The sequence below is a fragment of the Amblyomma americanum genome, chromosome 3 (genome assembly GCF_052857255.1).
Source record: "Amblyomma americanum isolate KBUSLIRL-KWMA chromosome 3, ASM5285725v1, whole genome shotgun sequence".
Taxonomy (NCBI): Eukaryota; Metazoa; Arthropoda; class Arachnida; order Ixodida; family Ixodidae; genus Amblyomma; species Amblyomma americanum.
This window is the reverse complement of record NC_135499.1, coordinates 134,395,663-134,418,670: the sequence shown is the minus strand read 5'-3', so window position 1 is coordinate 134,418,670 and position 23,008 is coordinate 134,395,663. Positions and strand designations below refer to the sequence as shown.

At 43.7% G+C, this 23,008-nt stretch overlaps 1 protein-coding gene across 3 annotated transcripts; it reads right to left on the bottom strand.

The window, feature by feature from the left end:
* Positions 1–908: 908 nt before the first annotated feature.
* Positions 909–18,516, bottom strand: LOC144123330 (uncharacterized). 3 transcript variants are annotated; one of them, XM_077656182.1, is made up of 5 exons: positions 18,391–18,516; positions 15,818–15,969; positions 6,728–6,795; positions 2,515–2,601; positions 911–1,741 (listed from the first exon to the last, which is right to left on the bottom strand). In XM_077656182.1, exons 3-5 carry the CDS (start codon positions 6,786–6,788, stop codon positions 1,617–1,619), a joined length of 273 nt encoding a protein of 90 aa, XP_077512308.1. In that variant the 5' UTR covers positions 6,789–6,795; positions 15,818–15,969; positions 18,391–18,516; the 3' UTR covers positions 911–1,616. The 3 variants fall into 3 exon arrangements, with proteins under 3 accessions (XP_077512305.1, XP_077512308.1, XP_077512307.1); XM_077656181.1 differs by having other exon boundaries at positions 18,301–18,455; XM_077656179.1 differs by lacking the exon at positions 15,818–15,969 and having other exon boundaries at positions 909–1,741; positions 18,301–18,448.
* Between the last annotated feature and the right edge of the window lie 4,492 nt (positions 18,517–23,008).

The following is a 23,008-nucleotide window of genomic DNA, read 5'->3' as shown; positions in this document are numbered from 1 at the left end:
AAACGGTGCCTTAATGGCTGGCTTTCGCAATGCCACACATTAGATGTCGAGGGACAACGACAAGACGGTGACACAATTGATACAAGTTAAACTATGGCAATACGAAGTGAAAGATAAAATTCTAGTGAAGCCAAATTTATGCAAGTCTATTTTCAGATACGTAGATGGGTTGCTCGAACAACTGTTCCCCAATCGGGCTGCTTTTTCACCGTTGGTAACCTCATGCACACTGCTTTTTATTTTCTCTCCGAACAAAAAACACTTACGGTACAGCGGCTTTCCTTTTGGTTTATACATGTTGCAATGTAGGGCAAGCAGCCCCACTTGTTCGTTTTTTTTTTCTTCTGCAAAACGTTTTGGTTTCCTAACCCAGGCCGTGCCACTGTCTGCTCGAAAGCAAGGGCTGGCGTAAACAATTTCTTCGCATTCAGCAAACATAACATTTGTATTCTTATTGCCGCCAGTAGGTACGCATTATGCTAGACAGTTTATGCAGGTCAGACAGAAGTCAGTTCCAGGACTCACTTTCATTTTCTCCCAACAGTTCTTGATTAAACGAACACCTGTACAATGATTTACTCAGCGTCAGCAAACCTCTCATTCGCTCTTCAGAAATGAACATTGCCTATTGGTGACCGTTGCCAAAGGCGCCGAGGCCATGAGTCCAGAATTTCTGTTGTGGTAAAAAGTACATCTGGAGAAAGAAATATCAGGCGTAACTCTTTGTTACGGGACTACAAGGCGTACAGAGAGCTGCTTAGGCAAAGCCCTATTTCTAAATGAAGCTCCCGACGAAACCCGCACCCTAGTGAATACAAGCACTAATACAATACAAGTTTTAATACAAGTTTTAATACAAGTTTTACTACAAGTTTTAATAAATACAAGTTTTAATAAAATTAAACGTGCACATGGCGGGTATTTTCTCGCCGATTATAATCAAGCAACGCACCAAACCACCGAGAAATCTGTTTATCACAGCAGCCTTAGCAGCAACCATGCACGGTAATTCCTGCTCACATTTAAGATAACGCCGCGCCCTTGCGCAAAAGTTCATTGCCGAAGTCTTTCCCGCTGCAGGTCTCCCAACACGCTTACCCTGTAAGCTCTATGGGTTATCAATATTTAAGAAAAACACTGGAACTAAAAAAAAAGAGGCGAAGAAAAAATGGCATTCGAAAACGTTACCAGACTGTGAAGAAATGAGATTCGCTTGAGGATCGAAGCTACTTCACTAGATTTTTCAGCTTTAATATTTATCTGAACAACCGTGTATTGCGCTTCATGTATTCTGCGCGAGCACCACCACAGTTATATCTATGGCGCTGCGCATGGCTTCTTCTGCCACTGTGTTCGCCCAGAAACGGCTAAGTGTCCGCGCGCCACTAGCGCGGATGAATGCTGTTCACAAAATTGTTTCGGATCTCAAACATTACACAAGGAAGGATTACTGTTGCACAGCTTCGTTGTTTTTCAGTGTACACAACCCATTTGCTTCCAAGAAGCGATGAGTAGCAAGATACTTTATTGCGATCTGCAATTAGAAACCAGGCAGTTATAGATAAGCTTAAGGTTATCAGCAGGACATTGCAATCTTTCTGTGAGACAGCCCCATTCTACACGGCGCTGCAACTTTCCTTGTCGTACGCCATCACTTCCATCTCGCAAAAGTGCTCAAATTGTTCTTTGCATTCTTGTGAGACATCATCCTTGACTTCTTGTGGCACAAACATAATGCACTCTGCGGAGAGAGAACAGCACATTGTATGAGTATGCTCGCGCTCAAAAGTAAACACACTTAGACTATGCGGCGTTATAAAATCGCTGCTCGCACACAATTTACGGTCTGGTAATATTCTTAAAGGTACAGCAATATCACTGCTGATCGAGCGGGTAGGCTAAATAGTGACTGCCAATGGAGTCCTGAACGAAGGACACCGCCCTAAGAGGAAGGCGACCAACTGACTAGTTAAATGAAAGTTTTTCTACTGCTCGTTCTATCAGTTCCGCCTTGACTGCTACTCGCTATCACGTTTAAAATAAGCGTGACGATTTTAGGCTCTATTACGAATATTTAAATAACAGTAATTGAAGTGCACGCGCCAACAAGCCTTGTTTAATTCTCACATGTAAGCACTGTCCTCACACACGTGGCCCACATTTGCGCACGTGAGCCGGTCAACATTCATATTGTGGATAACTGATACCATGATAATCATCATGAAAGTGCACAAGGTCGCCATACGATTCTAGTTCATTACTTGCGTTCTAGGCCACCGCGCTGGCTCAGTGGTTATGGTTCTCGGCTGCTGACCCGGAAGGCGGAAGTTCGATCCCGGCCCCGGTGGTCCATTTCCGATGGGCGCAAAATTTTAGAGGCCCGTGTACTGTGCAATTTCAGTGCACGTTAGAGAACCCCAGGTGGTCGAAATTTCCAGAGCCTTTCACTACAGCGTCCCTCAAAGCCTGAGTCGCTTTGAGATGTTAAAAACCCATACACCAAATCAAACTTACGTTCTGTCCCTTCATACGGAAGGTCTACAATGGTGCAGTTTTTGTAGTCCGAATAGATGAACTCACAAATCTCCCAAGGGCCGCTAGCTGCAAGAAGTTGAAAAATAAAAGCGTTCTTAACGCACTCGCGAAAAAACTCTCCTTTCAAGTCACTGCAAAAGGAGTTTAAAAGGCATTGAAAAGACAGCATCTCGTAGCAGAGTTTCTCTCGAAAACTTACTACGACGCTTTGAGCAAAGAATTGCTTTTAAACCTGACATGGCTCCCACCATGCGCGAGCACAAAAAAAAAGTTTCACTGACGATGAGACAACCTTTATCGAGCAGCGCGTTCAAGCAGCGTTAATACTGCTTGAATGCCTTTATGATGAAACCTTTTCAAAAGGATGCTTCTCGCTGAGGCTGATAACGAGGCACGTTATCGGTCCACTGGCCGAGCTCGCTTTGCTGCACCATCTGGTTCTGGTCCTTCGACCTGTCGAGCCTCACGCTGTCACTGGCTGCATTGCCCTTGCTGTTCAGCGTGGCCAGCACCCCGAACCCCTTTTGGGTCCTTGCTGGAGTCTTAATGCTCGGCCTTCAAAGCGGTAGCTAAGAGCTGGAAACGCGCTAAACAGGAACTCGCAAAGCACGTGGGCGCGCAGTACTCGGGAGCAAATAGACCTACGGCCGCTAGCAAAGAAGCAAGGTCCTTAGAGCGCGTACAGCAAGCAGGGTGATCTGGGCGCGGCCGCGCCTCTCGATTGACCCAGCTCCTTGCTTTGTGCCGTAATCTCTCCACCTCTTAGGCTAGGTGCACTAGGCTTCACTTCCCCGTTACAGCAGATTCTCACGACTGGGCTTAGGGGGAGATAGAGTACCCTATCGAAAATTTTCATATCTTTCTCGTATACATCATGTGTTTTTTATCTGTCTCATATGTGTCCAATACAGGAGAACATGAAGCGAGAGATATACTAAGCCGGGAATAAAGATCATTGAACTATAAAATATCGGCCCTATACGAATTAGGAAAGTAAAAAGATAAAAAGGACGAAAAAACATTCCCCCTACTAGATGCGAACCGAGATCTTGCACATCTGCAGCTCAATGCACTAACCATTACACCGCAGCTGCTGTTTTTTGTTGCCAAATAAAACATATAACATAAACGCAATAACCGCCAGCCAACCTATGACTGTCGCACAAAGGCTAAAATCCTGCGTTTAAGGTTTCAATGACAGTAGGATATTAGTTGCTGGATTGTCATGTTTGAATATTAAAATATATACAGAGCAATTGCTTCCTTCAAACAATCTATATGACAGTGCGCCGAGGTCTGCACGACGCACCGTCATTCTGCTCCTCCGTATTGTATGGCTTTGGTATTTTACTAAGCCTCAACCGCCAAGAGAACTAGGTGCATTATTTCTCTGCGACAAGACTCGCACTATTTAATTTTTTTTGCATGTTCGGCTCTTTCTGTGAACGGCACTACGTTGGGCCGCAACTAGACGATTGTGCCTGGAGTGTACCGAGCATTCCTGCAGGGTCTCAAGATGTTGTGCATCTAGTAGTGTTGAACACCTTGGTACATTATTTTGCACGTATATTTTCAAACACACCGAGCTCTGTCGCTAAAATACCTAGCGTTACTCGTTCCAAAGCTTTGCAATTGTCAACAAAGTAGAGAAGGCCCAATTAACTTTGCAACTTAACCTTACAGCACATCACGAATGCCGAAGAGACAGGCTGGCACCCGGTATTTAAAGCAAGAAAGAGGGCAAAAACTGCGATACACGGACAAAACTCTGCGAAACAGGCCGTGTGCATATCTTTTCCTATGCTTTAGTTATTCGCTTTATTGTCATTTCTTTATCGCTTCCTTTCCACGTGGTTCACGAAATGCGCAGCATTTACCACGCCCTTATGGGTCGCTATGTGCTTCGTAGACCTGAGTTCATACAAGACAAACCTGAGTTCATATATGCGCTCGTGTGTCGCTTGTCAGCTGAGGCATATTACATTTAAATCCATACAAGACAAATTTGTAACGCGTGTGAACGTCTGTCCTGTACATATAAATTCAAGAGTGACATTTTTGGGACACGTATGAACATTAATGCCGCCCACATCAGCTCAAACATCAAACATTGCTCACACATACGACTCAAATAAAGCACATAAATTCAGACGAGGTACATATGAAACCGAATGAGATTTTTTGAAAGACTACCAGTCCTCTCGTACTAAAAGAGAGAGGTCAAACGGAGGCTTAAAACATCCCCACACAATTATTGTTCTTATACAAAATTTATTCTGTTGTTCTTTCGCTATGTATTGACGTTTTGCACGCGCACGGAATAAGATAGAAAGCAGCGCCGACCACCTGATAAAAAGGGAGCAGTTTCGATGCACCCAAAAAGAAACTTGTGGGGCATCTGATAAGCGGCGCTGGATTTGGCTTTCGCGCTGTAAGAACGCTCCCACTGCACCACGGATTGAGCGACTCCGGGCTCCATAGTAGCAACCTCTTTCTAACCCATATTCTGCAAGCGCGCATGCGCCGTCACAGGCGTCGCGGTTGTCCTCTGGTTCGAGTCCTGCACTGGCGCGTGCCAGCCTCTGCTGCGCCGCTGGTCATTGTAGCATGACTTTCAGCGGGAGTGCCGAGAGGTGGCGCATCGGTGTGGTTATTTATTCAAGGAGAATAGCGAAAGAGGGAAAGCGTGCACAAAGTCGCTTCGACCAAAGAAGGAAGAGGAAAGAGAGAGTACAGGGCAATTCTGAGCGCCGTACGCGCTCTGGACGTTCGTGTAGCAAAACTGAGCCCTCCGAATTCAGTGCTAAAGCCATGTGGCACGCCAGATTTGGTGCTCCTGTCCATCTTACTCTGTGGTCTGATGACAGCAAAATAGGGATTCATCGGCGAGAAGAATAAATTGAAGATTCTTAACCCCCCCCCCCCCCCAAGTCTATTTAGGCTCGTGACGTCATCACTGAGAGGGACACTTGTCATCGTTTTGAAGCAAATCGGCGGCAAAAATTCAGTGCCGACCTATGTCTTTCACTTGCGACATCGACCTGTAAAGGCGACACCTCTATTTAGTTTTCTTGGCCTATTCGCCTCTATAAATCCTCCGTTCCCGGTGAGAGGATTTTCTCTGCGCTTAGAACAGGGTCAGGGGGTAAGAAACTTCCCTATATGCCATTTTCCCGTCAATGCCGACGTCAGCGCTAATCCGCCTAAAGCGGCCGGACGGAAGCTAGCTGGAGTGTCGTATTGTCATGGCAACTGTATCCAGAAAAACGAAATCTACTTCCCCTAGAAGGATCCGAACTACCTGTAGGGAAAACCAAGGGGTCTCGTCTCCAGGTTCCTCACACAATTCCACCTTTGCAGCAGTCTGGCGCGCCGAGTGCGTGTCTAAGATTTATTCATTTTAAAGCATCAGGTCCCCTTCAGTCACCAGGCGCGCTGTACTTGTTGAAATAAAACTTAATGGTTTTTCCTGCCCCTGATGTGTTGCTCAATCGACATTGGCCTGCATCTGTTTCGCTTCACTTGCGTTTAAAATTTAAAAATAATAATAATAATCTTTTTCAATGCATCATGCCGTGATAAAATAAGCTGTAGTCGCATGACTGGGTTCACACCACCTTTGAGGTAGTGACATAGAGCGAGAAAAATTTCCACTGTGCACATACATCATATAGACACACGTATGGAAAACTAAAAAAGAAAAATACAACAAAGAATAACCCATATTACAAGGCTACATACGCAAGTGGTGGTAGTGTTGCTCATAATAAAAAATGTTAGATCAAACGGTCTCAATTATGAAAATTCAAAAGGTCGAAAATTAAACACGAAGGACATCAATATTTGAATCAATGAATTCGTTTAAAAGTTGTGGGAGTCGGTAATTAAGCATATGGTGTCCGTAATAAGTTCGAGCAGCACGTAAAGTCCAGTGTGGCTCTGACGTTGTGGCCATGGAGTTCACAAATGCTGTACTGAGGCAAAATGGTAAATTGTGATTAGATTGGTTTTTGTTCAGTCCTGTGATATATAATTAGCATGCAATTATATAGATCAGCATGTTTACAATAGCGAATGTCGAGTATAAATGGAATCAAGTTCACAAACGCCTCCCGTCGTCAACAGGCTAAAGCTGATGAAGTTTAATTGCTGAGACTCCATTATAGTGTCACTAGAACAAAATAATGCTTACAGGCATTCACTGTGCAGACAGGTTTGTCAGGAGTCGCTCCTTGCCTCAAATGCAACGTCATGTTCTTCCTGAAATGACAGTCAAAAATTTATTGCCCACACCATGGCTGGCGGCGTTCTGCCAGAAATTAAAACTTAGAAACTTTGTCATTAAGCTATTCAGAGGCGTATGTATGTCTGTCGCCTAGTTTTATCCATAGCAGAAAAGCAAACAGAAAACGCGACCAATAAACAATGTGGTGCGGGCTTTCCGTTCGTGTTAAATAATTCTGCACTCAAAGAAAACTACGATGCACAGAGCGCAAAGCTGGCGCATTCGGAACTACAGGTTTGCTATGTTAGACAAAAGGCAACAAATATATTGAGCACGCCAATGTGGAGCAGCCATGTGGAGCAGGTTTGCATCGTACAGGTATGTTGGCAAGGCTTGAGGAAGCTGTTGCAGCTGTTCGAGACTGTATTGCAGATAAATCTACCACCCACGGCAGCAATGCTGCAATGTAGAGCAAAATTTTTCGCGACGCATATCGGCGAACGCCCCTAATTTTCTTCAAGCCAATTTTGACCGGCTATTCCGGAGAGGACAACGCGTAAAAACATAGCCGATGTCAAGAAGCTGTCATCCTGGGATGCTGATGTTTCAGGAGAAATAAATTAAATGCAATGGGGGCTGATGCCGTTCAGCGCTTCATAAACCATTCCAAATGTAGTTAGTTACTCAGAATAGTGAATTAATTACGGTGCTTTGAAGACATGCGAAAAAGTGTAATTTTATAAATATCGCGGTTATAAGAGAGGGCTATCGACATAATTCGGCTGTAATCAGCGTTTAGTGCCTGTACGGTGCTCCCTTATTTGTCTTCGGAAGAGTTTCTATCAAGGCTTCCTAGGGTGGAGCCAGTGCTTTTGGTTGAATTCCATGAGCCACTCGCGATCGCGGCACTACATTGCATCTATACAGGATGTCCCAGCTAACTTGCGCCAGGGCTTAAAAATATGCCGAGGCACTGCAAGACGACGCGACCAAAGATATGTTGCTGGCTACTGTATGAAGCAAGTCACACTATTTTCCCTCCTTTCACAACTCTGGATCAGCAAACCAGGACATCGAAAAATGCTGCAGCGTTTCGGTGACGCGCAGGAAGTCTTCACTCCCGGTCTCCCAGTTTGAGCCCATGCCAGCATTTGTGTGGCCGTAGAGTCACTGATGCCGTCATGAAAAAAAAAGCAAAGGCTGGAAACCGTGCAGCATAGCCGTTGATATGAGCTGCACTCCAGTCACCTTGTGTGTACCATCTGCTTTGTTGCGTGAGAAAATTCTTTCTTTTGTTGTCGGGATCGTGCGCCTTACATCCCGTTGAGAAGAAGACGAGTAATCGCGTACGTTATAAAGGACGCAGCTCTAAAATGCTGACCGACCGTAAGAGTAAGTGACATTATGCGCTCAACCTAGCATCGTGCTGGATGTAGACGTCCTCAGAAAGGTGCGCTGTAGCGACCACAGAACGGTAAGGTCTCGAATTAAATTAGACTTGAAGAGGGAACGGAAGAAGCTAGTGAAGAGGACGTCCATTAAGGAGTTAGCAGTAAGAAGGAAAATACAGGAATTCGAGATATCGCTGCAGGGCAGATGTTCAGCTTTAACTTCTTGATCTTCATACAATGAACGACAATCTGACAGCTATCATTACGGAGTGCGCAGTAGATGGTTCGACAGGATATGGCCGGCAAGCTATCTTAGGAGAAGAAAGAACTGATTAAGAACGCCAAAGCATGAGGTCGTCTAACGCTACCGACAGAATAGAACTAGCAGAGCTATCTAAATTAATAAATAAGCCCAAGGTAGCCGACATAAAGAAGTTTTGATATGGAGAGAATCGAGTATGCTCTAAAGAACGGAGGTAGCCTAAAAGCGGGGAAGAGGAAACCAGGCATATATAAAAACCAGATGTATGCGTTAAGAGAAAAGGAACGCAATGTCATTAACAATATGGATATCACAGTTAAAGTGACCGAAGAGTTTTACACAAGTCTGTACAGTAACCAATGTAATCAGAACATTAATGAGACAGATAGTAACGCACAACAATGCGTCATCCCGCCAGTAATGAAAGAGGAGGTAAACAAGGCCTTAGGAGCAATGTAAAGGGAGAAAGCGGCTGTTGAGGATCAGGTAACAGCAGATCTGCTGGAGGACGGAGAGGAGATTCTGCTAGAAAAACTAGCCACCCTGTATACGCAATGTCTTATGACATCGACTGTACCAGCAGCTTGGAAGAATGCAAACATTATCTTAATTCATAAGAAGGGAGACGCCAAGAACTTGAAAAATTACAGAACGATCAGCTTACTATACGTTGCCTAAAAGGTATGTAGTAAGGTAATCGCTAATAGAGTCGTGGCAACCTTAGACTTTAATCAACCAAATGATCAGGCAGGCTTTCGTAAAGTATATTCCACAATAGATGATATTCACGCTATCAATCAGATGATAGAGAAATGCGCAGAATAGAACCAACCCCTATATATAGCCTTCATTGATTAAGCGAAAGCATATGATTCAGTGGAAACCTCAGTAGTCATACAGGCATTGCGGAATCATGGTGTAGATGTGCCTTATATCAAAATGCCGGAAGATATATATATATATATATATATATATATATATATATATATATATATATATATATATATATATATATATATATATATATATATATGTATGAACTGCACAGCTCCCATAGTCCTCCATAAAGTCAGCAATAAAATTCCAATAAGAAGGGCGCCAGGCAAGGAGATACGATCTCGCCAATGCTGTTCGCCGCCTGTTTACAGGAGGTATTCCAAGGCCTGATTTGGGAACAGTTGAGAATAAGAGTTATTGGAGAATACCTAAATAATCTGCGATTCGCTGATGACACTGCCTTACTGTGTCACTCAGGAGGTGAACTGCAAATCATGAAAAATGAGTTAGACAGAAAGACACTTCTTACATGGTGTGTGGTGCAAGCTACACACACCGTCGATGAGAGACTAGATGGCAAAGAAGGCGCCAAAGGATGTGGCGTTTTTCAAACACGGACGCGTTCTCTCGCTCTCGCCCGCTGTGTCCACTGGGCATCAAGGCGGCCAATACACTTGACACGGTGTACCAGACCTAAGCTACCTTCACCACCTCGGGGTACCTTACCAGCGGGCCTGTGCCACCACGGACGAACCACGTCGTCTTGGGGTTCGTGACCCAGGGGCTCCTCACCCGCCTCCTGTCATTCATGAATGCTTCCCGTGTGTCTCGGGCGCTGTCTACATCGCTTGGATGCACTCTCCACTGTCTCCCGCGTGTCCCTGATGATTCTCGTCTGTGCCGGGCGGTTCTTTGCTGACCCGGGCGCCTCCTGCCTGTCACGGCCGATTCCTGTCTCACCCGGACGCTCTTTGCCATTCTGGGCTACCTAACGGGGAAGTTCCAAACCGGAAGACCCGCCTGGACCCTCTCTGCGCTTCCAGGTTGCTGGACAGGATTCTCTTAATCGGTACTCGCTCCCGAGCTGCCTTGACCGCTGTGGCCGTCACATGCCAGAAACTAACCGCTTCGCCTCTCTATGCGTGTATCAGTTCGGGATTCTGTAATAATAATAATAATAATAATAATAATAATAATAATAATTGGTTTTTGGGGAAAGGAAATGGCGCAGTATCTGTCTCATATATCTTTGGACACCTGAACCGCGCCGTAAGGGAAGGAATAAAGGAGGGAGTGAAAGAAGAAAGGAAGAATAGGTGCCATAGTGGAGGGCTCCGGAATAATTTCGACCAGCTGGGGATCTTTAACGTGCACTGACATCGGACAGCACACGGGCACCTTAGCGTTTTTCCTCCATAAAAACGCAGCCGCCGAAGTCGGGTTCGAATCCGGGAACTCCGGATCAGTAGTCGAGCGTCCTAACCACTGAGCCACCGCGGCGGGGCGGATTCTGTTCCCGGTGGCTTTTCCTTTATTGCTGTTTTGTCCCGTGTTCTCTCAATCTTCCTCGGTCTCCTCAATGAGAAAAAGGAAATGGGATTTCTTTTTGTTTTTTAGCGATCAGGCCTTGTTTTTCTCTTGTACAACCGAAACAACCTTTCAGTGCTGACCCCGTTAACGAGGAACCTCTTAGCACCAGCGAAAACACCTGCTTACATTAAAATTGCTGTAAAACTGCCTCAACAAGCCTCAACAACTTGGCAGCAGGGGACAGCGAAGAACGCACCGCTTGACGCACCTCTTCTTGTTGCCACAGATAAAGGCCCCGGAATCTAGCTGATCTGCATCTGTGCACGGCTCCACGTGGCTGCGCCCGGAATCGTGATATCAGCCTTCGCTGACGTCACGGCACTGCAACACCACCAGGGGCTTGGCCTACAAATACGGGACGCTCTCGCGGACAGGGCCACTTGGCAGCAGGGGACAGCGAAGAACGCACCGCTTGACGCACCTCTTCTTGTTGTCACAGGTTGGAAACTGTGTTTTTCTTTTTTTTTTCTTCTTCTCAAAACTGCTGTCTCACTGCTGCCAATATTGATTGTTCTGTGTGTTTGTGTGTGAGAGCTTGATAACATGAATAGCGAGCTACGCGATTTCAAAGAGCAGTTTGAGAGGGAAATGAAGAAATTCAAAAGACAGATTGAGCAGCAGCTTAAAACGGAGCTGCAAGAAGTGAAAAAGAGCCTTGAATTTTTAAATGAACAGTATGAGCAGACGAAAAACCAAAATGAGCTGCTAGAGAAGGAAAATAAAGCACTGAAGAAAGAAAACGATGCTTTGAAAAGTGAGTACCGAAATGCAAAGAAACAAATTGATGACCATGAGACCAGAATCCTCACAAGTGAACAGTACTCTCGAAACCGCAACTTGGAAATTAAAGGGATTAAGGAAGAAAAAAATGAGAATATTGTCACATTACTAGGTCACATTGGCACTGCTTTGAATGAGCCCGTGACTGCAAATGACATTGAAGTCTGCCACAGGGTTAAAACTCGAAATGAAAATGCAGTTCCTAACATAATCGTGCAATTCAAGCACCGATCAAAACGTGACTCAGTGCTCCAGAGGGCAAGAAAGGTTAGGCTTTCCACTACTGACATTGGGTGGTCAGATGAAAACCCCATATATGTAAATGAACATCTTTGCCCGGTGCTGAAGAAGCTAATGTTTAAAGCTGTCGAAAAAAAGAAAGCCTGTGGTTGGAAATTTGTGTGGGTAAGGGACGGAAAGATTTTCGCCCGCCAAGAAGAAGCGTCGACAGTAATCCACATCAGAAATGAGCAAGATGTTGAAAAGATAGTGTGACTGCATCAATATGCAGCCTAGACCGTTGCCGTCATCAGAAATGGCGATGGAACCTCATGAAGTAAATCACATTGCTGCCTCTGAGAACATAAATGGAATTAAGTGCTTTCACCTTAATATAAGATCAGTGCGCAATAAACAAGATTTTCTTAATATTCTACTAGAAAAATTTAATTTCGATTTTGAGGTAATAATGCTTACAGAAACTTGGCTTCATTCAGAGTGTGATAATATCACTGATGACAGGTACAATACATTTTGTCTGAATCGAACTCGGAAAGGTGGTGGCGGTCTGTTGTTGCACGTAAAAAAATGTATCGAGTGTGATGTGCTTGATCAGTTTTCTATTGTTTCCGATGATGTAGAGTGCCTTACTGCAATAAGTCAAAGGTATCTTATAGTTGTCATGTATCGTCCTCCTAATGGAGTAGTTGACTCTTTTCTTCGTCACCTTGAAGACATCCTAAACTATGCAAGCAATAACAACCTCAACTTGTTTTTGGGTGGTGATTTCAATATTGATCTGATGACTAAATCCAACACTCAGCAGTGCTTACAAACCTTACTCCTATCACACTCCTGCCACAATGTGATCAAAGACGCTACACGTATAACAACAACGTCGTGTACCTTATTGGATGTCTTTGTCACAAACATCCCTGAACACGAAGTTTTTGGTGGCGTTATTACGTCCGGCATAAGTGACCACTTGCCTATTTTCTTACTCGCTAAAAATGCGCTAAGGAGACATGCGGACGGAGCCAATGTAATTAAAGCATTTCAAGAAATTAATGAAAAAACTTTGAACACATTTCGCACAAACCTTTCTGCGGTAAACTGGGAACCAGTGTATAGCTCTCCGAGCGCCGATGGTGCTTAGGAACTTTTTTTGAGATTGTTTATTGATGCATACTCAAGTTCATTTCCAATGAAAACATGCAAAAAAAGAAGAAAAATTCGAAAACCTTGGATCGATAACGATTGTTTGAAATTAATAAGAAAAAAAGAAAAGCTATTTACTAGGTTCTTAAACACTCGCAATCTGAAAGACTGGGAAATTTTTAAAAGGCATAGAAACAAAACTAATGCTAAGCTGCGAAAGGCAAAACAGGTTTATTTATGTAACTACTTTGAAGTTGGTAATGCCCCAAAAGCTGAACATATGTGGAAAAAAATTAATGTGCTGCTAAATAGAGTTCCCGTAAAAGAAAATATTAATGAAATCATATTAAACAATAAAGTCATTAAGGGAGCGATGCTAGCAGAGGAATTTAATACCTTTTTTCTAAACTTGGTCACCAGCACACATTCCTCGGAGGCAATAAATGGAATGATTAGAAACCCACAAAGTTTTTACATTGACCCTACAAGCGAGACTGAGGTCTGTGCTGTGTACCATTCACTGAAAAACAGCTTTGCTTGTGATATTGATAATATCCAGATCAAACCAGTAAAATATGCACTAGACCTCATTTTATCGCCGCTCACATACTTGTACAATATTTGCCTCTCAACAGGCACTTTCCCCAGGAAGATGCAAATCGCTAAGGTAGTCGCTATATTTAAAAAAGGGGACAAAAATAATCTGACAAACTATCGGCCAATTTCCATCCTGCCAGTCTTCTCAAAAGGTCTAGAAAAACTCATCCACATACGAATTACCAAGTTTGCCACTAAACATAATTTAATTAATCCCACTCAGTTTGGCTTTAGAAAAGGAATGTCCACAGAATATGCTCTTTTGGCTCAAAAAGAAATAATTTTGAAAGCAATCGAAGAAAAATATGTAATTGCAGGTGTATATATAGACTTTTCGAAGGCATTCGATAGCATAAACCATGTTACTTTGTTAAAAAAAACTGGAAGTATATGGAATACGTGGAATACCTCTCGACCTCTTAAAGTCTTACCTCGAAAACAGAATGCAGTGCGTTTCCATACAGGAAATTCTATCCTCTTGCCAGCCAATAAAAGCAGGTGTCCCCCAAGGCAGCATACTTGGTCCCCTATTATTTAACTTGTACACAAATGATATTACGTGCATTAGTAGCAACGCAGAATACGTAACATATGCAGACGACACGACAATATTTTTTCGCAGTCGTTCCTATCATTCTCTTCAATCCGAAATAAACAGCACTCTGGAAAACCTGACCACCTGGAGCGAAATAAACTCTTTACAGATTAATGCTAATAAAACAAAGGCCATTATTTTCACTACCAGACAAGCAGCCAGCGCTCCAGAGATGACGTTCACTTTAGGCGACGCAGATGTAGAAATCGTAGATTCTGTAAAATGTCTTGGTGTCCACTTTCACAAAAATATGTCCTGGGACACGCACATTGACCACGTTACCACACAGATAGCAAAAGCTGCTGGGGTCATAACTAAATATAAATCGTTCTTACCGACGGCCGTTAAATTACACATTTACAATTCACTTTTCCTTTCACATGTTAACTACTGTCTCTTAGTGTGGGGTAAAACAACACTTGGTAATTTAAATCGCATACATGTCCTACAGAAAAGAGCGATCCGCAGCATAGCAAATGTTCATTATCGTGAACATACATCCGAACTTTTCACGAAATTTGACATTCTTTCCATCCATCATATGTACTCATTCTACCTTGCAAAGCGATATAAGCATGACTCGCTTGAAATTCTCCGTACACTTGCTAACTTGACCCCTCAAACACGACACTACAATACACGCACTAATCTAATTTGGAAAATTCCTTACTCACGCTTAAGACTATCTGAACAAATGCTCCGTCATGCCCTACCGACCCTATTAAACCACCTTCATTGTCAAGGAATTAACATAAGCACTATTACCAACAATATGCTTAAGTCCTTTGTAACGCGACAGTGAGCGTGTATGAAATTGTTGTTGTATTTTAGAAATTCTCTTGTAGAATTGGTGTGCTACCGTGGCTGCATTCCTTGTACATACTGACCTTTATTTGTGGCTCTAAAATGAGTATATTATTTTTGTATTGCATATTACACATACTGACTTTTAAACTTTCTAATGTATAAAGATGTATGTTTCTTAATGTTCCACTGTATATGCCTCATAAATAGGGGGCCCGAAGCTCGTCAAGTGGAAACTTCCACTTTTTCTTCGAGCCCTCCTCGTCCTCCGCTAATCTTTTTGTGAGGAAGAAAATAAAATTATTGATTGATTGATTGATTGATTGATATTGATTGAAGAGCGACGGTATGTGAACGCGAAGACTTCTTGCCCAAGCTGTCCACCCTGCAGAGCTGAGTACCAGAACGGCGCATAGCTTGTACAGATTTGAAGAAGCCGGTGGGAAGCCGGCTGCCAGTGCGGGTAGAAACCGAGGTGAGTACGCTACCTCGAAGTCGCGAGAACGCTTCAGGAATCCTCACAAGAGACTTCAAAGGAAATTCTCTTACCTGAGGTCTAAGCTAAAAAATAAATACATCCTGTAGTGCTTTTTTCTAATAATATTTGAGGCTGTGATCCTGTTTCCTTGAAATTATGTTAGCGTCACTACGGTGCGCTGACCTCTGGGCATCGTGGATGGCCTAGACTTGCTGCAAAATAGAGCACAGACAGCAGTGCAAGATGAAAAAAATAGTGGTTTGGCGTTCTGTTGCAATAACGCGACCTTAAGTGTTCGTCGAAAACCTACTTATGAACGCATCTTTCCGAAAATAGTTTTCTAAGGAAGGTCCCTGTTCTAGAGCCAAGGTAGCAACTTCATTTGCTGCAATAATTTGTCGCTCACCTTACATGTCTGTCTTTTTCCTTAAGAAACTATGCGTAACTTGCTTTTTGGGATTCCTTGTCAAACTCTGTCCGGATGGTAACCAGGCAGTCTAGACCTCCATCTAAGTCTTCATCGAAAGCGGCAATGCCGACAGGAAATTCCTGCATCGCCTGCAAAAACCCCAACAGTTAGACTATTCAGGAGCACTATTTGCGTAGCTGGTGTTCTGTAAAGGCTAATGCATAATGCTGTCTTTGCTAATCTATAAATATTATTTATGATTTTTTGTGAGAGTAGGACTTAAGTTCCTAAACCTTTCAGGACTCAGTATATCTATGAGTTGCTCCTAAGCTGCAACGACGTGTTTGCTCCAGAAGTACTTCGTTGCATCATTTGATTTGGCCCAAGCTTGTAAATTACTCGAAGGGAGCGCTAACAAAGCTGCTCTTTACCAATTACACTTTGTTTTAGAAAACAGGAAGTAAACATTGAAAAAACATCTGTAAGGTGTTAACTGCATGGAATTCCGTGAGCTCAAGAGTGTTTTTATATCCACCTTCATCAATTTCTGCGACGTTAAGAACATCTCTGCTGAGCTTCACCATGACACCTGCCCTGACGCTTACTGAAACACTCAACGGGAGCAGAGTTGAGCTTATAGAATGAAATCAAAACGGAGGCACCATACTTGGTACGGCGTGGTACTAAGTGTTTCATTTTGCTCAAATACTTGCTTTTAACAGTGCGCGCTTTTAAAGTCAAGCTCCATACTCAAAAATTTTGGACGAAAGCATTTTTGAGCGAGAAACCTTTGATGAACGCAGCTTTTTCATATAATGGAAGATTTCACTATAACAATCAACATATCTGCAGATCACCCGACAGCAGTCTTGATTTTTTTTTTCAGTTGCTGTTTTTGGAATCGCCAAAAGCGTTTCTCATTGGTTTTTTTATGGTAGCCTTAATTGCTCGATGCTGTCGGTGGAAACACTTTAAAAGAAAGATATTGCCATATACCAGAATAATGAACAATTACCTTCAACATTTCTATAAGAGTATCTTATTGTATTCCAATATCCAAAATTTTTGGTCCGAGAACGTTGGACGTCCTCCAGCCACAGCGTAGTAGTAGTGGTCCTCTAGCGTCATCGGTCACGTCACCTCTCCGGTAAAGCTTCTGCTTCGCGTTAACTTATACAGCGTCAGCTTGAACGCGAGGTCGAAAACGATGCCGCCAACGCATTAAAACGCTTCTCCTGAGAACATACTGCAATAACTATATTGCACGCCATCCAGGGTGCCTGCACAGCAGTATTTAATTGTACAAATTCGTTACCGAGAATTGAACGGTATAGTATCTGTTTTATACCCGGTCATGTCCAGCTTTCGTGCGAGAAATTTTTAATACTTTCATAACGTAACTTAATGTTATGGGAATATCTGAGATATGGTTCATTCTTTCTCTGCGTAGCAAAATCTTTGTTTTAAAGTTCTTCTATCGCTCGCATCGAGTAGATAAGACGCTCATAGAAAACAAATGGGGAACGTTTTATACGATAGCAAAAAAGTTAATGACAAAAATGCGTCTGCAGCGGTGAGATCTGTACATATATTAATTGCTGTAGCGAATTCTTAATATATTAAAACAGTGAGCTCATAAACAATTTCTTGCTGAAAAATATGCTTTTGTCCAGAACTGTTGGCTATGCACACACGGACCATGCCACGCAGGAATTGGTGAAAAACGGAGCGAAATACTGAATAGGGCCAGAGGAACTGGGTTCCATCCCTGCCACTGCAGTGTAATTTCGGTGGAGGCGAAATTCTAGGGGCCTGTGTACTGTGCGATGTCAGTACACGTCAAAGAATCCCAGGTGGTCGAAATTTTCGGAGCTCTTCACTACGGCGTTCCTCATAGCCTGAGTCACTCTTTTGACGTTAAATCCCAATAAACTAACCAAACCATTAATCTCATCAGCAATGCAGTCCCCTTCTCCATCCTTTCTCCGTCTCGGATTGAGTTGCGAAAAATACAATTTATAACAAGATCAAAGACACATACATTTCAGCATTGCCTCGCCAAAGAAACGTTCGAGTGAGACTTTATTCAGAAACTATTCTTTCATCTGGTAAATTTGAAGAGGTCCCAATCACGTTATCCGAGTAAGTAATTTTCACGTTCATCTTTGAACCTTTGGAGTGTAATTACACTCTGACCAGTGCAGCGCTATTGGCCTGGATCAGAAGAGAGTGCTGAGAAAGTATCGACATAACGTCACAGAGAACGAGTGGCATCTAAGCAAAAAGCATCCAGTGAGACTAAAGTTTCTAATTTCAGTTCAAATATAGCTCATACCACCATTCGTTCAAGCCTATCACTTGTGTTTCTTTCAGAGAAAAGAATCAGTTTCTTCTGAAATCAATGTAGATTTAACTACACTACTCACAGTTTTGCGCAGATAATGCGCTCCACTTCATATATTGAACCGAGCCCCACTTACCTTGAAGGCATCCACCACCTCATGCTGTAACTTGTGGTTCACTTTTCCTCGAGCACAGCGTACGAGCACTGCCAGAACACACATGCTTACCATTACTAACGGAAGAGGGAGACGCATTGTGTACAGTGCAGAGAAGCTCGCAGACCAGCGCAGCCGATTCTGGACTCTTTTATAACAAAGGTAACATTCGTTAGACGTTTCCAATTCTGTCATAGCTAAGTGACACTTGAAATTTTGCTTAATTTTTGTTGGACTTTTTTATTCATTGTTCCCCCCATGTAATTTCAAAAATATATCTCTGAGTGCCTGTTTTCAGCTGTTCAGTACGCTAGACCTTATTAAGTACTCATTCTACGAACTGTTCGCTTGTGAAGTATGAGCTCTGCGAACGTACATTCACCCTATCAAATGACTGCTGCCACGAACACAACTGACCGGGCGCGTTGGAGCTGACTGCTCATGTTGACCGAGGTAGAAGCGAGGCACGAAGAACAGTTAGGGTGAATTTAGAAATGACAAATACCGTCGGAAAGCTTCCATTGAATAACGAGCTGTCACGAGACAACCCCGCCTCAGTCTGACAGCAGGTATGAGTATTCAGAGCCAGTGTGGTCCCTGATATGGCATATTTCGGTGAGCAAAACACGTGCTCAGAGTTATAAGCTGGCCCATGCACTTAGCGCCGCGATCACATACTGTCGATTAATGCAACAAGAGGGCCTCAGGACAAGTCACAGCGGTCCTGGAGCCGGTGTCAGGTGATGCAGTCAAATCCTTAACCCCCAGTAGCCGAAAAGAAAAATCTAGCCCCCCCCCCCCCCCCCCCCCCCCCGCTTCTACACAAGACGCTCAAGCATGAAGAAACAGTCACTTGGAGGCAGCTACAGACGGACATATACTCACACTTCAGCCTCTTACACCACATATACCCTACTGTGCACCCTAAAACTTTCGCGCTATGCGGGGAACGCCGTACACTACTTCATGCCGCATGGGCTTGCCAGAGCACACAGCAAGCCCAGAAGTTCAAAACCCAAAACCTGAGCAGTCAGAGGCCGTCATGTCCAGCTGAATCCTATAGAGGACTAAATATAGCAGGTTCACCAGGAGGAGCAAGAACTAAGGCCTCAGGAGTCAAGGGTCCCTTACAGTTTGGTGGGCGCAAAGGTTCTTATTGAACAATAGGTTTGTTACCGCCACCAGCAGTACTGAATCGACGTTGAATAGAACCTCACCTATATTGCATGCCAGGTATTTCTATTATTTATGCCATATCCGCTGCGTGCACCTCAGCTTCTCCTTTTTTTATGTCACCTATCCTGCTCTATAGTTCTTTCGTTCAACTTTTCTTTCGCAAATGTAATTTTTATAATGTATACATTAATGACTTACGAGAATTCCTGCGACACTTGTGCCTTCCACGTGACGACTGGTGGCCTTTTGCACCATTGCCTGATTCACTGCATTTAAAGTTTATTTCTTTGTCTTCCGATATACAGCGCAGTGTGAATTGTGCGTGGTATATGAAATCCCGCTCAACTGTGGCGGTGGTGGTGGTGTAAAACATTTGTTTGTGCTTATTTACAAACAGCTATTGTTACAAAAAGAGGCGTGTTTCCTACAGCTCCTCGTTCAGTGTCCGGGCCCTTGCATGCCTATGCAGGTAGTGTGCTTCGATTTGCAACCGCCCGCACGCTGGTTGGAGCCTCCCGACTACTTTATCCTGCATGCATTGATAATGGCCAGCATTCATGTGGTAAACAATGGCGAAAACAACAGATAACAACGCGCCTGACAAGAAAGCCGCCGCATTTCTTCGAGGGGACAGGGAAATAGGCAGTTGCTCTCTAACGACGATCATTCTCAAAATCAGGGCATCAAGACGAGTGAAAACAGGGCAGGAAAAGTATCTTTGTTATCACTCGATCATACGCATAGCAAGGCGTAAATGCGGTTTAATTTGAATGCAAGAAGAAAAAGGAGGCTGGACGTGTGAAGAGAGAAAAATGAGTTCCTATTACTGGTCAGCTGTGGCACGGTTCCGAGTCCAGACTAATGCGCAGCAGCACATTTCACATTAATTCGCCTTCGAACTCACCTTGCTAAGATCTTTAGCCTACACCCAATAGCAGAGGCAACTGTACACGAGAAGCACGAATTCTCTTTTATGCGCCTGTAGTTAAAGTGATTTCTGTGTTTAAGAGCAGGCGGTGACTTTAAGCTCCAAAAGGTTGGACGAGCGAAAGGTCTCTCCTGTCTCTCGTGCCAACTCTCGCTCGAATATATGCTTCTTGTCTTCTCTAAGAGGCTCAGTTTTCCACTGCGAACCAACACTAACAAAACCGCATTCTTGGGCTGTTAAGTGGCCCTTTTATTTCATATTCTGGAAAAAAGACTCCCGATCACTGCGACAGTGATGGTATGGCAAACTCCAGAAATGCTCGTGCCTGGTTTTTCACCTAGCTAGCTTGTTCCTCTCCAGCAGGGTGCGTCGTTGGCCAAGTTGGTTCATGGCGTTAGTAGAGAGATAGGTTGCGCATACGGGACATTCACAAGAAAGAAGACGGGACAGGTGTAAACTATCAAGTAGGGTTTGTTCGAGGAGCAAAGGTTTATACATATGCTTACCAGCGTAAGCACGAAGGAATATCAAAAGCATTTAGGTATAGTAAAAACAAAAGAAAACAAAAAAATCGCGTTTACGTCATCATACTTTCGAGGCAGCATGCCTCCCTATTATAAAGTGTGAGTGACTTGTCATTGATGCATTATCTTCCTTTCTTTTTAATAAACACGCTTCTAGAAGATCCTGTCCTTTTTCATTATTGCAATTGCTCAGAAAGTTTACTTATTTGAGCAGCAGATTGCATTTATGTGCTAAGCAATGCATCGACAAATAAAGGTGCACCTGTCTTTCAGTTGAGCTTTCATGCTCATGAGCACGAACATTGATGCATCGGCCTGTTTGCACTATATAGATTTTGCCACATGTGAGATTGATCAGGTGCACTACGCCGAACTGGCAGTCCACATAGGGGTTCTTGTGTTTCACGTCGCAGCCATGTTCCTTCTTTTTGGTAGTATGTCTTCCATCGTGTGCACATAGCTGACTCAGCTTGCAGTGCGCCGAGAAAACCAGTGAGACCCCGTGCTTATTTCCTACTTGTTCCTACTTAATATAATAGGAAACAACCGCGGTGTGCTAGAGGTGTTCTTGGCGCCCTCACAATCTGCCCGCCGTGACAGGTGGCAGCCTGCCCGCCGGATTGTGAGAACGAGTTCCTGCCGCGAAATGTATTTCAAAAAAAGGTTGTGTCTGCAAAAACCTGAGGGGACAATTAGGCTTCGTTTAGGATATGACGCGAAAGCATTAATGAGCCTTTTAAGCGGCATGGGGATCTGTTTGCGTGAAAGTTCACATACAGGGACATTGTTCTTCATTTATTTAGAAGAATACTGCCCGCCTGAGTGACAGGGTATAGGCAGGAGTAGGCGTATAAGGCATACATAGGATCAAAAATATTTGATACACTCGATCGTAAAAAATCCCCAGCAAGACAACCCAGCATTACGCCAGCAAGCAGTGAGCTACATAGCAAAACACAACAACATATTTCAAAGAAAAAAAAAACAGGACAAACATAACGAAGAAACATGACTGGTAATCCAAATTGACGCCACTGTCCCAAAAAAAAAGAAATATCACCTAACAGCAACAGGAGCGATCAAACTATTGATTTGATTTACAATGACCTGCTAGGATTTGATACAATGCGTTACACTAAAACCGCTAATCCACGTGCAACAGATTCCTATCACCCTCAAGAGCTTATAGAGTATTCCTGCAAGAACAATAGTTTTTAACAATTATTCTCTCCTAGAGCGGCTCTCCAGTGGAATACCTTATCTGCTGATCTTGTTTACTGCGCAAATGTATCATCATTGCCTCTCGCACTATCCTGAATGTCAAAATTCGTTCACTGTGTTAACACCGTGGTAAAGTGGTTAACCTCGTTACGTTAAGTGGTTAACCTTAGCGGTTACGCATTGCGCCACTGCCCCGGTAGGTGGATCCTTCAAACACAGCCATCGGTGGGGCTTGTGAGACGCACGTTGCTCTTACCGAGCAATGTCTCGCGGCAATCATTATTTTACCTGCCACCTGGCGGGGTGGACAGTTTAAGATAGCCAAGTCTCGGCACAATGCTTTGTATCAGGGGTTCGGAGCCACGAATTATTTTGGTGCTTGCACGCGCATCGAAGAATGGACAGTGCACGAAATACCTCTGATTTGCCAAGCGACCTGCTGTTGCAACTCTCGACTGAGTCTACATTAGTTTGATCGAATGAAAAGGGCGATTCATTGCGCTCTCATGGCGTTTTGACACACTTGAACCCAATCAGAGCCCTAGGTGCTGCGGCACGTGCAGCACTATCACGACGTCCGAAATCATACTGTTTTTTTAATTTCCACATCACATGGCGCGTGGCTTGTCACAGTGCTAAAGCAGTCTCGCTCTCTGCCGAAGCAAAAAACTATGTCACCCTTTCAAAATACAATTATCTAAACGTCGCCTGAAATACGAGTGCCAGCGAGGAATAAGCGAAAATATGAACCTGGGCCTCTTAAAGCGGAGCAAAAGCAAACGTCAGAGCCTGGGCTTGTTGGCTCCATTTCGCGAAGCCGTATTTGATGTGAACACAAGAC

Coding starts and splice junctions, on each gene's coding strand:
- LOC144123330 (XM_077656179.1), bottom strand. CDS start 18,323: ATGAGGTGGTGGATGCCTTCAAG. Junction 6,796..18,300: donor AGGTGGTGGATGCCTTCAAG/GTAAGTGGGGCT, acceptor CTGTCATTTCAG/GAAGAACATGACGTTGCATT. Junction 1,742..2,514: donor TCCGTATGAAGGGACAGAAC/GTAAGTTTGATT, acceptor CTCTCTCCGCAG/AGTGCATTATGTTTGTGCCA.